Below are 15,979 nucleotides of genomic sequence, written 5' to 3' on the forward strand. Positions count from 1 at the left end.
CGCTGTTATGCAGCAACTCTACCGCTGCGCCACCGTGCCGTCCCGTGGTTGACCATTGTACATTGCCTGGCAGATTTGTGGCGTGAATCTAGGCAGGTCTTGATCTCACCAGGAGTGAATTGAATTCGCTAAAGGCCATCTCTGTGTTGTGCTGGAGAAACTCAGCGGGTGAGGCAGCATCTATGGAGCGAAGGAAATAGGCAACGTTTCGGGTCGAGTCCCTTCTTCAGACTGATGTAGGGTGGGGGGGGGGGGCGGGAAGAAGAAAGGAAGAGGAGGAGCCAGAGGGCTGAGGGAGAGCTGAAAAGGGGCGGAGACAGCAAGGGCTACCGGAAATTGGAGAAGTCAATGTTCAAGCCGCTGGGGTGTAAACTGCCCAAGCGGAATATGAGGTGCTGCTCCTCCAATTTATGGTGGGCCTCACTCTGGCCATGGAGGAGGCCCAGGACAGAAAGGTCGGATTCGGAATGGGAGGGGGAGTTGAAGTGCTGAGCCACCGGGAGATCAGGTTGGTTATTGCGAACCGAGCGGAGGTGTTGGGCGAAGCGATCGCCAAGCCTACGCTTGGTCTCACCAATGTAGAGCAGCTGTCACCTAGAGCAGCGGATGCAATAGATGAGGTTGGAGGAGATGCAGGTGAACCTCTGCAATGTTTCTTGGTGAACATAATTATAAATGTTTCTGACTTATGGTGTACAATCTTATACTGGGCCCACCATCAATGACGTGTTCTTGGGGACAAATACCTGCAGTTGGCTGCTTAACTACCCCTCACTATTCATGACAGACACAAAGTGCTGGAGTAACTGAGCAGGTCAGGCAGCATCCTTGGAGAACATGGGCAGGTGATGCCTGATGCTGCCTGACCCGCTGAGTTACTCCAGCATTTTCTATCTTTCCCTGTTAAACCAGCATCTGCAGTTCCTTGTTTCACCATTCATGACGGGGCACGGTAAAGGGCCTGTCCCACTGTACGAGTTCTTTCAAGAGCTCTCCCGAGTTTAAAAAAAAATCAAACTCGTGGTAAGCATGTAGAATGTACGTAGCGGGTACATCGGAGCTCGGGACGTCTCTTAGCTGCTCGTAACGCTAACGGCAGGTACTGGGGAAACGCGGTAAGCTCGTGAAGACTCATAGAGACTCGTGAAGATTTTTCAACATGAGCAGCTATCACCGTAATTCTCCGAGTTCGAATCAGGGGAAACTCGGTAGAAGTCTTGAATTAGCTTGTACAGTGGGACAGCCCCTTAAGACTGCAGGGCTTTGTTCTGCTCTGTTCCATCTGAAGATCGGTCTCAACCCGAAGCGTCAGTCACCCATCATTCCTTCTCTCCAGAGATGCTCCAGCGTTTTGTGTCCGTCTTTGTCCTGCTCTGTGAGTTGAGGGATTGCTCAGGCCCTTGCTCTGCCCTGCCGTGTTTATTCTTTGCAAATGTGTAGCCTTTCAGCGACCTGGCACATCCAGTGCTCCTCATTGAACCTGGCCTGATCACCGGGCCTGATAGTAATGGTGGAGTCAGGAATGTGCCCCTGACTGTGGAAGACATCCAGGGAAAGGGGTTCCCAATTAGCAGAGGGATATGTCCTTCCCCTCGGGCCCTGCCATGTCTACGATTCCACGGCACTGCCAGCTTTATTGGGTTGACGTTAGATGGCCCAGCCTGCCGTTAAGTTGCATGCTCTGTTGTTTAAGCTGAGTCTTGGCATGGGTATATCGTACCTACCTTTGAACAGGGGCTGTTCTTTGTTTGCAGTGTGATAAGTCCAGACGGTCGTGCTGACCAGGGCTGGATTAAACAAACCTCATCCATGCACTAGTGTGCCTCTGTCTTTTTGGTGCTGGGCACGACACAGACACGGATGTCCATTTTAAAGGCTCATGTCCGTGTTCTGAAGCATTCTCAATAGGAGTTTCCAGAAATTGGCTGTGATGTATCGCAGAATCCCGACCTTCTGTAAATCCAGGCTGGTGTTTCTGTTTTTGATTCTGATCAGCCTGATTCTGCACGTCCTGATCGCCCTGCTGCCGGCTCAGGAGGTGTACGTCAACGTATGCGCCCGCGACACGCAGCACGAAGATCACGCGGGCCACGCGCTCCCAAAGCAGCCGGCGTTGAAAGGCAGGACGCCGAAGAAGAACAGGGATCTACAGAATGTTGCCGGCAGCGAGACCCGGAGCCGTGCGTCCCAATCCCTGGAAAAGGCGCGGCGCTCTTCGAGTGCCAGTGGGCAGCCGTTCACCAGCAAGTGGTCCTCAAAGTCGGGCTCCGGGCCCGACAGTAACCTGCAGAGGGACGGCTACAGGCTGAACACGTCCAAGCTGGCAGCACTATTTCAGCACCCGCTCTACAAAACCCCTCCTCCCCCTCTCACACCGGACGACCAACTCTTCTCAGTAAACTCAGCAGAGAGGTTCACCGCCAGGAGCAGCGACAGTGACGGCTGGTGAGTTGGACATTGTTCAGTCAAGATAAGACACAAAAAGCTGCAGTAACTCAGCGGGACAGGCAGCATCTCTGGAGAGAAGGAATGGGAGACGTTTCTGGTCGAGACCCTTCTTCAGAAGAAGGTTCTCGACCTGAAACATCTGAAGAAGAGTCTCGACCCAAAACATCACCCATTCCTTCCCTCCAGAGATGCTGGGTCTCGAGAAGAAGGGTCTCGACCTAAAACGTCTGAAGAAGGGTCTCGACCCGAAACGTCACCCATTCCTTCTCTCCAGAGATGCTGCCTGTCCCGCTGAGTTACTGCAACATTTTGTGTCGATCTTCGGTTTAAACCAACATCTGCAGTTCCCTGTCCCACGGTAGGAGTTCATTCCAAGAATTTAAAAAAAATCAAACTCGTGGTAAACACGGAGAATGAACGTGACGGGTACGTCGGAGCTCAGGGACGTCTCTTAGCGCTAACGGCAGGTACTCAGGAAGACTCGCTAACGGCAGGTCAGCTCGGGAAGACTCGTGAAGATTTTTCAACATGTTGAAAAATGTCCACGAGAGCCCCGAGTACCGACGAGTGGCCATTACCGTAAATCTCCGAGTTCGAATCAGGGCAAACTCGGGAGAGCTCTTGGAATGAACTCATACCGTGGGACAGGGGTTTAACACACTGTTCAGTCAATTCCAGGGATCACCAGAGAGGAAGGGACAGCAAGTCAAGTCTACTGTTAAGTGCACGTATGGTGAGGTGCGGGTACAATGAAAATCTTGCTTGCAGCAGCATCACGAGCGCTTAGATTCAGCCAACACGCAGAACGTAAATTATTTAAAAATTACATGTAGATTTTACAAAACATGGCAAAGGAAAAGATTGTACAACAAAATAATCAGGACATTAGTGCAAAAATACAAACTAGAAACAATTTAGTTTTAGAGATACAGCGTGGAAACAGGCCCTTCGGCCCACTGAGTCCGTGCCGACCAGCGATCAGCCCGTACACTGCTTCTATCCTGCACACACTAGGGACACTTTACTGAAGCCAATTAACTTACAAACCTGCACGTCTTTGGAATGTGGTGGTAAACCGGACGCGGTCACGGGGAGAACGTACAAACTCTGTACAGACAGCACCTGATGTCAGGATCGAACCCGGGTCTGTGGCGCTGTGAGGCAGCAACTCTACCGCTGCACCACTGTGCCTCCACAATGGACTATGGTAATGTAAGAGATGTTCCTCTTCACCAATGTTCCTTCACTGAGGAAGAACGAGGGTTGTGCGGGTCAGTTGAAAATCCAGCGGCGACCAGAAAGACGCTACGACTCTTTGGGCGACTGAGGAGACGACTCACGACCGTACAGGCGACACCCCGGCAACCATATAGTCGCCTCAAAAATCACAAGCCCTTTAGGCAGCCAACATTAAATGATACCTGTAAAACAAAGCACACAGATATCATATTTCACCGTGTAACCCAAACTCCATTTGAATGCATATCCTGTACAATGGACTATACAATACAGTAGAGAGCTGGTTGAATTGGTTATATATTCTGGACAATACCCTAAAGTAGGGACTGCTTTAATACAAAGACTGTACAATACTCTCAGGGAACACAAAGCACTCAGTAATACGACAAGCTGCCAAATATTCGGATCCACATTCCACACAGTACATAAACTGTACTCTATTTCAATTGAGATTATAGCAAACTGCAATTAAACACAAGAAATGTAAAATAATATTAGCCTGGTGGAATTCTTTGTGCCATCTACAACAGTGGACTAACTATTGTATAGTGTGTAATGCTGTAAGATATTGTACACAGATCATACTGTGAACCTATGATGCAAGATTCCAAGATGGACACAATGGGTAGGAAGGAACTGCAGATGCTGGTTTACACTGAAGATAGACACAAAATGCTGGAGTAACTCAACGGCTCAGGTAGCATCTCTGGAGAAAAGGAACGGGTGACCATTCAGCTCGAGACCCTTCTTCAGAGTGTATTCCATTCAGCTTCAAGCAATATTCCAATCTGGGCATCATATCAAACTCCGAAGGAAGACCAAAATGCTGGAGAAACTCAGCGGGTGAGGCAGCATCTATGGAGCGAAGGAAGAGGCGACGTTTCAGGACGAGACCTTTCTGAGTTTCTCCAGCATTTTTGTCTACGATTTTTTCAGCATCTGCAGTTCTTTCTTAAATATATCAAACTCCGATATACACATATTGTAAAATGCATTCTAATGTAATAAACACTGTAATATATTAAATTCACAGATTTAATATTCAGTTCAGTTCAGTTTCGTTTATTGTCACGTGTACCGAGATACAGTGAAAAGCTTTTTGTTGCGTGCTAACCAGTCAGCAGAAAGACATGATTACAATCGAGCCATTTACCATGTACAGATACATGACAAGGAAATAGCTTTTAATGCAAGGTGAAGCCAGCAATGTCCGATCAAAGATAGTTCGAGGGTCACCAAAGAAGTAGATAGTAGTTCAGCACTGCTCTCTGGTTGTGGTAGGATGATTCAGTTGCCTGATAACAGCTGGGAATAAACTGTCTCTGAATCTGGAGGTGTGTGTTTTCACACTTCTGTACCTTTTGCCTAATGGGAGAGGGCAGAAGAGGGAGTGGCCAGGGTGCGACTCGTCCTTGATTATGCTGCTGGCCTTGCCGAGGCAGCGTGAGGTATAAATGGAGTCAGTGGAAGGGAGGTTGGTTTGTGTGATGGTCTGGGCTGCGTCCACAATTCGCTGCAATTCCTTGCGGTCTTGGATGGAGCTGTTCCCCAATGAGGTATAAATGGAGTCACTCACACTCTGCACATTATAAGTAGACGTATAATATTCAAATAATATACACCCCTTTCAATAATTTTAATATGATGGAACATTAAACCTCCACCCTCTGTCTTGATCTATCGTTGAACTGCTTGCATTTTGCTCTCTCAGGGTCAGCCATGAGCAGGAGTATGTCGTGCCAGACGGTGAGTCTCCTGCAGATACATACCCCAACTGGCTGAAGTTCTACATTGGAATTAACCGATATGAGCTCTATGCACAGAACAGCAGCCTCCTAGCTTCCATGCTGAACGAGCTTGCAACCTTGAAGATAGTCCGTGTCGGTAAGGAGGTTTTTATTTCTCATCTCTCTTTTGTGTATTTGGTTTTATACCTGCAGACGTTCTAGGAGCAGAATCATGCTATTCGGCCCATCAAGTCTACTCTGCCATTCAATCATGGCTGATCTACCTCTCCCTCCCAACCCCATTCTCCTGCCTTCGCCCCATAACCCCTGACGCCCTTAAAAGGCCTGTCCCACTTTCACGACCTAATTCACGACATTTTTACTCGTGGACATTTTTCATCATGCTAGAAAAAACGCCCCGACCTACTTGATGCCACGAGTACCTACGACTAGCATCACAACCTGCTACGACCTACCTACGACCTCCTACGACTTCCTATGACCTCGTGATGACCATGCTGCGAGTATGAGTCAAGGGCAAACTCGGCAGAGGTTGCGAATTATGTAGTGAAAGTGGGACAGGCCCTTAATAATCAAAAATGTGTCAATCTCTCCACCTTGTATATATCCATTGACTTGACCTCCACTGCCTTCCATAGCAATGAATTCCACAGATTCATCTCCCTCTGACTGAGGAAATTCCTTATCATCGTTTTTCTATAGGCACGTCCTTTTATTCTGAGGCTATGGCTCTGATCCTAGACTCTCCCACCCGTGGAAACATCCTCTCCACATCCACTCTATCCAAGCCTTTCACTATTCGAGCAGACGTGATGTGTACCATTTCAGACAGGTGTGTCAAGGTGCACAGATATGCACCTTGTGGAAGGTCCACACCATGGTGTATTTGATGGTGTGTACACAAAGGATGGTACATGTTTGCAGGTGTGTGCCAAGAAGAATGACATAGAGCATGGGACACATGTCTTTGGCCCTACTCGCCCATGCCGATGAAGATGGCCATCTATGTTAGTCCCATTTGCCCGCATTTGACCCAATACAGTAGCTGCCTATGTAGAAGCAAAGAACTGCAGATGCTGGTTTATACCAAAGATAGACACAAAGTGCTGGAGTAACTCAGCAGGCCAGGCATGGTGTTTAAGAAGGAACTGCAGATGCTGGAAAATCGAAGGGAGACAATAGTGCTAGAGAAACTCAGCGGGTGCAGCAGCATCTATGGAGTGAAGGAAATAGGCAACGTTTCAGTCTTTGGAGAAAAAGGATAGGTGAAGTTTTGGGTTAGGACCCTTGTTCAGACTGAAGCTAAAAGAAGGGCCCCGACCCAAAACGTCACCTGTCCTTTTTCTCCAGAGATACTGCCTGACCCGCTGAGCCACTCCAGCACTCTGCGTCTATCGACAGTAGCCGCATCGATGTGCATGGAACGGAATGGAAAGCACTGCTTCAAGAGTATACACTCGTGTGCACTGGATGGACCATGTGCAGAGTTGTGCACCCTTCGGGAACTAGTGTGCAGTGTAAGGTGTATGTGTATGTGCTGAATGTGTAGGTGTGCTCTTGGCACAACTGCCTTGCTCAGGAGTGAACTGCATGCATGGCATGCTGATATGTGTCCGATGTTGGGGTGTAGATGGATGGCGTGTAGAAACATAGAAACATAGAACATACAGCCCTCTTTGGTAGAGAATCACAAAGGTTCACCAGCCCCTCAGTGGAGAAAAATACATAGAAACATAGAAAATAGGTGCAGGAGGAGGCCATTCGGCCCTTCTAGCCAGCACCGCCATTCATTGTGATCATGGCTGATCGTCCCCTATCAATAACCCGTGCCTGCCTTATCCCCATACCCCTTGATTCCACCAGCCCCCCTAGAGCTCTATCTAACTCTCTCTTAAATCCATCCAGTGACTTGGCCTCCACTGCCCTCTGTGGCAGGGAATTCCACAAATTCACAACTCTCTGGGTGAAAAAGTTTTTCCTCATCTCAGTCTTAAATGACCTCCCCTTTATTCTAAAACTGTGGCCCCTGGTTCTGGACTCGCCCAACATTGGGAACATTTTTCTTGCATCTAGCTTGTCCAGTCCTTTTATAATTTTATATGTTTCTATAAGGTTCACCCCTCATCCTTCTAAACTCCAGTGAATACAAGCCTAGTCTTTTCAATCTTTCCTCATATGACAGTCCCGCCATCCCAGGGATTAATCTGGTGAACCTACGCTGCACTGCCTCACTGTGTACATTACATGGCGTGTACTTTAGATGGTGCCAGTGCCCATCAGATGTAGCTTGTTCACCCGATGGGGCTCATGTGTGTCTATACACCGAGGAAGCATGGGCGCTGGATGTATGTTTTGTAATTGAACTAGGTGTTTACTTTAGCTTTGTTTAGAGATACAGCGGGGGAAACAGCCCCTTTATCCCACCGAGTCCGCGCTGACCAGCGATCCCCGCACACTAACACTATCCCACACACATTAGGGACAATGTTTTACAATTTTACCAACCCAATTACATTCTCCACGCAATCCCATCAATTTCAGCCAGATCTGAGTGTTTCGTTTTGTTTAGTTTAGACACACAGCGAGGAAACAGTCCCCTTGGCCAACTGAGTCCGTGCCGACCAGCGATCCCAATACACTAGCTCTATCCTACACACTAGGGACAATTTACAATCTTTTACCAAAGCCAATTACCCAACGACCCTGTAGGTCTTTGGAGTGTGAGAGGAAACCGGAGCTCCTGGAGAAAACCCACGTGGTCACAGGGAGAACGTACAAACTCTGTACTGACAGCACCCGTAGTCAGGATTTAAGCCGGATCTCGGGCGCTGCATTCACTGTAAGGCAGCAACTCTATTGACATTTAGCTTGACTTTGACATTTTCAAATTGACATTGAATTTGAATTCCACGGAGCATTTTGAACGTGTGTGTAGATTGTGAGCTGAGGCGTCGGGATTATTTAATTGATCCACTGCACCATCATTATCCGCATGTGCGTGTTGGTGTGTACCAGACAGAGTGTGTGCGCAGCTGTACACGGACTGGTTTGCATGTGTATGTGTGAACAAGATAGAATGTGCGCACAAGTATACCTTGTGTGTGCATGCGATGGAGTTTGTACGTAAGTGTGAACCATTTTGTTGTGTGCTCTTAGTGGACTGTGTGTGTGTGTGTGTGTGTGTGTGTGTGTGTGTGTGTGGGTGTGTGGGTGTGTGGGTGTGTGGGTGTGTGGGTGTGTGCGGGTGTGTGTGTGTGTGTGTGTGTGTGTGTGTGTGTGTGTGTGTGTATGTATGCGTGTGTGTGTGTGTGTGTGGGGTTGTGGGTGTGTGTGTGTTTGGGTGTGTTTGTGTGTCTGTGTGTTTGTGCGTGTCAGATTGTGCACGGACCTGCATTCTGTGGAATTCTCTGCCTCGGAGGGCGGTGGAGGCAGGTTCTCTGGATGCTTTCAAGAGAGAGCTAGATAGGGCTCATAAAATAGCAGAGTCAGGGGATATGGGGAGAAGGCAGGAACGGGGTACTGATTGGAGATGATCAGCCATGATCACATTGAATGGCAGTGCTGCACGAAGGGCCGAATGACCTACTCCTGCACCTATTGTCTATTGTCTATTGCATTATTAAATGGTGCATGAGGTGGTACGTGGCTGCAGATGTGCAACAGTGTATGTGAACGTGTGCATGTTCATGTGTGTCGACATGCATGACCTGCTGCACCGGTAGAGACAGTGCGTGTGGTTGTGTGCCACAGTAGTGTGTTTTGCACGGGTTATACTGGTGAGTGGCTGCACGGATTTCTGCAACGGATCCAAAGTGCTGGAGTAACTCTGCGGGTCAGGCAACATTTCTGGAGAACATGGACAGGTGATGTTGCAGGTCAGGGACCTTCTTCAGACTGATTGTGGGGGGGAGAGGGGGGGGGGGGGGGGTAGAATGTTGGGAGAGAGGAGAGGCAAGATTAAGCATGGCAGACCATCGGTGAACACAGGTAAGGGGGGGGGGGGGGGGGGGAGTTGATATGCAGATGATTGGATCAAAGATCAGAGACTAAAACAGAAGGTGTGAGACAAACGGATTGAAGAGTTGCAACTTGTGAAGCCAGTGGAAGAAATGTGTGTGGAGGGAAAGAGTTTCTGCACACATAAATTCTGTGAAGTTAAGGGCCTATCCCACTTTCACGACTTCATTCTTTCATCCAGACCATTTTTTAACCCGTGGACATTGTTTATCAGGTTGGAAAAAACGTCCCGACTTACCTGATGCCACGAGTACCTACAGCTGGCATAACGAGCCGCAAGGAACTCGTACGACCTCGTTACGAACATTCTGCGAGTTTGAATCAGGGGAATTACTCGGGAGGATCCGTGAATTACTCGTGAAAGTGGGACAGGTCCTTTAGTGTCCTCTAATGATACAAAATTGTTCTATTTTGTTCAACAGAACACTGCAGAATATGTGTTTAAGAAGGAGCTGCAGATGCTGGAAAATCGAAGGTACACAAAAATGCTGGAGAAACTCAGCGGGTGCAGCAGCTTCTATGGAGCGAAGGAAATAGGCAACGTTTCGGGCCGAAATGTTGCCTATTTCCTTCGCTCCATAGATGCTGCTGCACCCGCTGAGTTTCTCCAGCATTTTTGTGTACCTACTGCAGAATATGTACCTTTCTGCCGATGGCTCAATTTCTTTCGCCAGAGGGGAGTGAATCTGTGGAACGTTGCCACAGGAGGCTGTGGAGGCAAAGACATTGGGAAATTTGAAAGCAGAGATTGAAATGTTCTTGGATAGTAAGGGAATCAAAGGTTTTGGGGAGAAAGCAGGGGAATGGGGTTGAGAGGGAAAAATAGATCAGCCATAATTGAATGGTGGAGTAGACTCGATGGGTCGAATGGCCTGTGTCTTATGATCTCACCTCACGAGCCCTCCTCACTCACCACTTCTAATGGGCAAGGTTACAAGACTGGTGGCCTAACCGCCAGACCACTAGGCTTGCTCCTTTCACTGCATGGCTACAGTGTGTATTTGCTACAATCACATCACTGCAGCACCAACCCCAACCCTCTACTCTCTTCGGGCAGCAGGGTGGCCTAGTAGTAGAGTTGCTGCCTCACAGCGCCAGAGACCCGGGTTCAATCCTGACTACGGGTGCTGTCTGTACAGAGTTTGTCCATTCTCTCCGTGACCTGCGTAGGTTTTCTCTGGGAGCTCCAATTTCATCCCACGCTCCAACGAATGCAGGCTTGTAGATTAATTGGCTCCGGTAAAGATTGTAAATTGTCCCCCATGAGTGTAGGATCGTGTTAGTTGGCGGGGATAGATAATAGACAATAGACAATAGGTGCAGGAGTAGGCCATTCAGCCCTTCGAACCAGCACCGCCATTCAATGTGATCATGGCTGATCATCCACAATCAGTACCCCGTTCCTGCCTTCTCCCCATATCCCCTGACTCTGCTATTTTTAAGAGCCCTATCTAGCTCTCTCTTGAAAGCATCCAGAGAACCGGCCCCCGCTGCCCTCTGAGGCAGAGAATTCCACAGACTCACAACTCTCTGTGTGAAAAAGTGTTTCCTCATCTCCGTTCTAAATGGCTTACCCCTTATTCTTAAACTGTGGCCCCTGGTTCTGGACTCCCCCAACATCGGGAACATGTTTCCTGCCTCTAGCGTGTCCAAGCCCTAATTCACAACCTAATTCACGACCTTTTTTACTCGTGGACATTTTTCATCAGGCTAGAAAAACGCCCCGACCAACTTGATGCCACGAGTACCTACGACTAGCATCACGGCCTGCTACGACCTCGTGACGACCATGCTGCGAGTATGAGTCAAGGGCAAACTCAGCAGAGGTCGTGAATTAGGTCGTGAAAGTGGGACAGGACCATATGTTGCCCTCTCATCCTTCTAAACTCCAGAGTGTACAAGCCCAGCCCCTCCATTCTCTCAGCATATGACAGTCCCGCCATCCCGGGAATTAACCTTGAGAACCTGGTGGGCGCAGAACCGGTGGGCCGAAGGGCCTGTTTCCGCACTGTATCTCTAAAGCAAACAACATGAAAAGCACACAATATCACTCGCAGGATCCCCTCTGAAATGAACCTGGCTACTTTGAAATGAACTGTTTTTCCCCATCAGTCGGTCTACTACTTGGGACATTGTTCGCCAACAAGTTCCCTGGAGCATCTTCACTCAAATGACAACACTGGTCCCAAGGTATTTGGGGATGGATCATACTACCTGGGCTGGCATCTTGAAGCTGGGTTTGAAATAATCAAAGTTCACCGGACAGTAACTAGTGACATTTGTTTCCTTAGTTCAGAAACTCGGTGGGACCCAGTTGAAGCTGATGATGACGTTGAACAACTTTGGCAAGGCCTTGTTTAAACCATTAAAGTAAGTGTGAGATTCTGACACTGAACTCATTCTCTTATAGGGAGCGTTTAAGAAGGAACTGCAGATGCTGGAAAAATCGAAGGTAGACAAAAATGCTGGAGAAACTCAGCGGGTGAAGCAGCATCTATGGAGCGAAGGAATAGGTGACGTTTTGCGTCGAGACCCTTCTTCAGACCAATGGTCCCTGTTCTGAAGAAGGGTCTCAACCCGAAACGTCACCTATTTCCTTCGCTCCATAGATGCTGCCTCACCCGCTGAGTTTCTCCAGCATTTTTGTCTACCTCTTAAAGGGAGCAATGGGCAGGAGCATTCTTCTGATGGTGTTCTTCAGATTTTGTAGAATAAAAGGAGATTTCATTGAAACAGCAAATTATTACAAGTTTCAACAGGATGGAGGCAAAGAGGAGGTTTCCCCGGTGAGGTGGCTGGAGAAAGGGGCACTGCCCCAGGGCATTTAGAACTGAGATAAGGAGAATTTTGAGGAAGGACATCCTTGTGATTGAGACAGTGCAGCGTAGGTTCACGAGATTGATCCCTGGGATGGCGGGACTGTCATATGAGGAAAGATTGAAAAGACTAGGCTTGTATTCACTGGAGTTTAGAAGGATGAGGGGGGATTCTTATAGAAACATATAAAATTATAAAAGGACTGGACAAGCTAGATGCAGGAAAAATGTTCCCAATGTTGGGCGAGTCCAGAACCTGGGGCCACAGTCTTAAAATAAAGGGGAGGCCATTTAAGACTGAGGTGAGAAAAAACTTTTTCACCCAGAGAGTTGTGAATTTGTGGAATTCCCTGCCACAGAGGGCAGTGGAGGCCAAATCACTGGATGGATTTAAGAGAGAGTTAGATAGAGCTCTAGGGGCTAGTGGAGTCAAGGGATATGGGGAGAAGGCAGGCACGGGTTATTGATTGGGGACGATCAGCCATGATCACAATGAATGGCGGTGCTGGCTCGAAGGGCCGAATGGTCTCCTCCTGCACCTATTTTCTATGTTTCTATGTAATTTTCTCCACTGAGGGGCTGGTGAGCCTTTGTGATTCTCTACCAAAGAGCACCTATTTTCTATGTTTCTACGTTTCTACGTAATTTTCTCCACTGAGGGGCTGGTGAACCTTTGTGATTGTGGCACGGACTAGAAGGGCCGAGATGGCCTGTTTCCATGCTGTAATTGTTATATGGTTGTTATATGGTTATATTCTCTACCAAAGAGGGCTGCAGTAGTTGTGTTGGGTTCACCTGAAGCCGAGTTTGACATTGAGGAAGAAGCGGGCACTGCAGGAACATGGAGCTGAAGTCGAAGATCAGCCTGTGTCGTGACGTCAGATCGAGCAGACTTGGGTGGGGGAGGGGATCAAATAGCCCACTCCTGCTCCCTGCTCCTGCGTCCGTATTGCCTCACTTGTCCTCCCTTCAGGTCCATTAACGAGCTTTGTCACCCAACAGGCAGACCCGGGAAGAGGAAACGTCCCCAGATCTCTTCTACTTCTCTGATTTTGAGAGGCACAACGCCGAGATCGCGGCCTTTCACTTGGATCGGTGCGTATACAAGACCAACGTCGTGAGCTGGGAAATCAAACATCTTCAGTCACATCCACTGAACTTTCACTCTTGTTGCCTTCAGTATTAATCAAGCTGTCCTGCCTGCTATAAAATCAATACTGTGATATCTTCTCTTCTAGCACCTAGTTCACAAGTGATAGGAGCAGAATTAGACCATTCGGCCCATCATGCCTATTCCGCCATTCAATCATGGCTGATCTATCTTCCCCTCTCAGCCCCATTCTCCTGCCTTCTCCCCATAACCCCTGACACCTGTACTAATCAAGAATTAGTCCATCTCTGCCTTAAAATTATCCATTGATGGCCTCCACAGCTGTCTGTGGCTCGTCTCTCCCAACTAGATAAGAGGCAACTGTAATTTAATGTTCCTACGTTATACTGGCGTATCCATGCCTCTTTCTGAAGAGACGTGCCATTTGGCAAGCTGATTGTAGAGTGTTTTTAGTTTTTAGTTTTAGAGATACAGCGAGGAATCAGGCCCTTAGGCCCACCAAGTCCGCACCAACCAGCGATCCCAGCACACTAACACTATCCTACACACACTAGGGACAGTTTACACACACACCAAGCCAGGGGTGGGGAACCTTTTCAGGTCGGAAGGCTGCATTAAGTTAGCTGTAATCTAACAAGGCCGCATCCAAGAAACCTCAATTAGATATACTTCAAAATGTTCATTATTGTGTTAAAATAGCCCTCATGACTTACTAATGTTTTAATTGTGGCCGTCAGTCGGGGAGGATTATTTTGTTGAATCTTATTTTACGCTTTGGTATTTTAAATACGTTCATTTTAAGATTAAAATAAAAATAATAAAAGATGAACAAAAACATATTAATAAAAATAAAAGGATGATTTGTTCTACAAAATTTGGATTCATTCAAAAGGCCGCACTTAATGGCCTAGAAGGCCGCAGGTTCCCCACCCACCGAGCCAATTAATCGACAAACCTGTACGTCTTTGGAGTGTGGGAGGAAACCGAAGATCTCAGAGAAAATCCACACAGGTCACAGGGAGAACATTCAAACTCCGTACAGGCAGATGGAACCCGGGTCTCTGGCGCTGCAAGCGTTGCAGCTCTACCGCTGAGCCACCGTGGCCATTACAGTGCTTGCTTTTCCTTTCCCTTGTGTACAAACTGTCAGGACTAAGTAAGTTATCCGTCACGTTTATAATCAATAGACAATGGACAATAGGTGCAGGAGTAGGCCATTCGGCCCTTCGAACCAGCACTGCCATTCAATGTGATCATGGCTGATCATTCCCAATCATTCCTGCCTTCTCCCCATATCCCCTGACTCCGCTATCTTTAAGAGCCCTATCTAGCTCTCGCTTGAAAGTATCCAGAGAACCGGCCTCCACCGCCCTCTGAGGCAGAGAATTCCACAGACTCACAACTCTCTGTGAGAAAAAGTGTTTCCTCATGTCCGTTCTAAATGGCTTACTCCTTATTCTTAAACTTAATCAGACTGGGCACTGAATATCCTGCACCTTACTCCAGCGATTCCTTCAGCTTTCCCATGGTAAGGTTTCTTAACCTTCTCAGTTCAAGTTCAAGTTCAAGTTGCATTTATTGTCACATGCCCCAATTAGTACAGTGAGGAATTGGAAGCTGCCACTTCAATTAATCCCACACTATTTTTATCTCTACTTGCTTTATCTAATTACAATCAATGTTCATTCTATTCCAGCCCTTCTGATAATGATGACATGCAGGGTTTTATAATGTTCCATTTCATGCTGTTGGCAGCATCGTTCTGTTCGTTGACTGCTTTTTCCACTAATATGGATAATTGCCCATTTTATCTCATCATAATTTCTCTCCACATGCCTGAAGTGTTTATCCTTTTGTGTAGGAGGGAACTACAGAGGCTGGTTCACTCCGAAGAGAGACACGAAAAGCTGGAGTAACTCAGCGGGTCAGGCAGCAGCTGTGGGGAGAAGGAATGGGTGATGTTTCGGGGCCCAAAGTGTTTCAAAGCTCAGTGTGAAGAAGGGTCTCGACCCAAAACGTCGCCTATTCCTTCTCTCCAGAGATGCTGCCTGTCCCGCTGAGTTACTCCAGCGTTTTGTGTTTTTCCTTCTCCCACTCTGGCTTCAGTTAGTTACCCCAAATTTCAGGCCATTGTCATAGCGTGACTTTGACAGAAAACTTAAATGTAGCAGTACTGAAACAGCCCGGGTAAAGGTGAAGGGTCGAGGGTAAAGAGTAAAGGAGCAAAAAGGTCCTTCTGCAGTTGTACAGGGCCCTAGTGAGACCACACCTGGAGTATTGTGTGCAGTTTTGGTCCCCTAATTTGAGGAAGGGCATTCTTGCTATTGAGGGAGTGCAAGGTTAATTCCCGGAAAGACTGCTTGGGTCCTTGAATGGAGTCAAGGGGGGAGGGAAAGCGACAAGTGTAGCATTTCTTGCGGTTGCGAGGGAAAGTTCCCGGAGAGGGGGTGGTTCGGGTGGGAAGGGACGAATTACACACTTCTACTGCCGCCCTTGGGACATCGCGAATGCCCCGTTCTGATCTGCCGAATCTCCTCCCAGTCCATTCCGTTCACCAAAGCTCATGGTGTGAATGGAAGCTGCCCCCAATGGGCATGTGC

General features: G+C 48.0%; 1 protein-coding gene across 1 annotated transcript in view; it reads left to right on the forward strand.

Moving 5' to 3' along the window:
- The first annotated feature begins 1,822 nt into the window (after nucleotides 1-1,822).
- Nucleotides 1,823-15,979, forward strand: part of LOC116966975 (extracellular serine/threonine protein kinase FAM20C-like) — a 46,401-nt gene continuing 32,244 nt past the window's right edge. The window contains exons 1-4 of the mRNA XM_033013386.1: nucleotides 1,823-2,445; nucleotides 5,399-5,571; nucleotides 11,744-11,822; nucleotides 13,271-13,363. Coding sequence (XP_032869277.1) covers nucleotides 1,931-2,445; nucleotides 5,399-5,571; nucleotides 11,744-11,822; nucleotides 13,271-13,363 — 860 coding nt within the window. The 5' untranslated portion in view covers nucleotides 1,823-1,930. The remainder of the gene's footprint in view (nucleotides 2,446-5,398; nucleotides 5,572-11,743; nucleotides 11,823-13,270; nucleotides 13,364-15,979) is intronic.

The sequence above is a fragment of the Amblyraja radiata genome, chromosome 38 (assembly GCF_010909765.2).
Source record: "Amblyraja radiata isolate CabotCenter1 chromosome 38, sAmbRad1.1.pri, whole genome shotgun sequence".
Lineage (NCBI taxonomy): Eukaryota > Metazoa > Chordata > Chondrichthyes > Rajiformes > Rajidae > Amblyraja > Amblyraja radiata.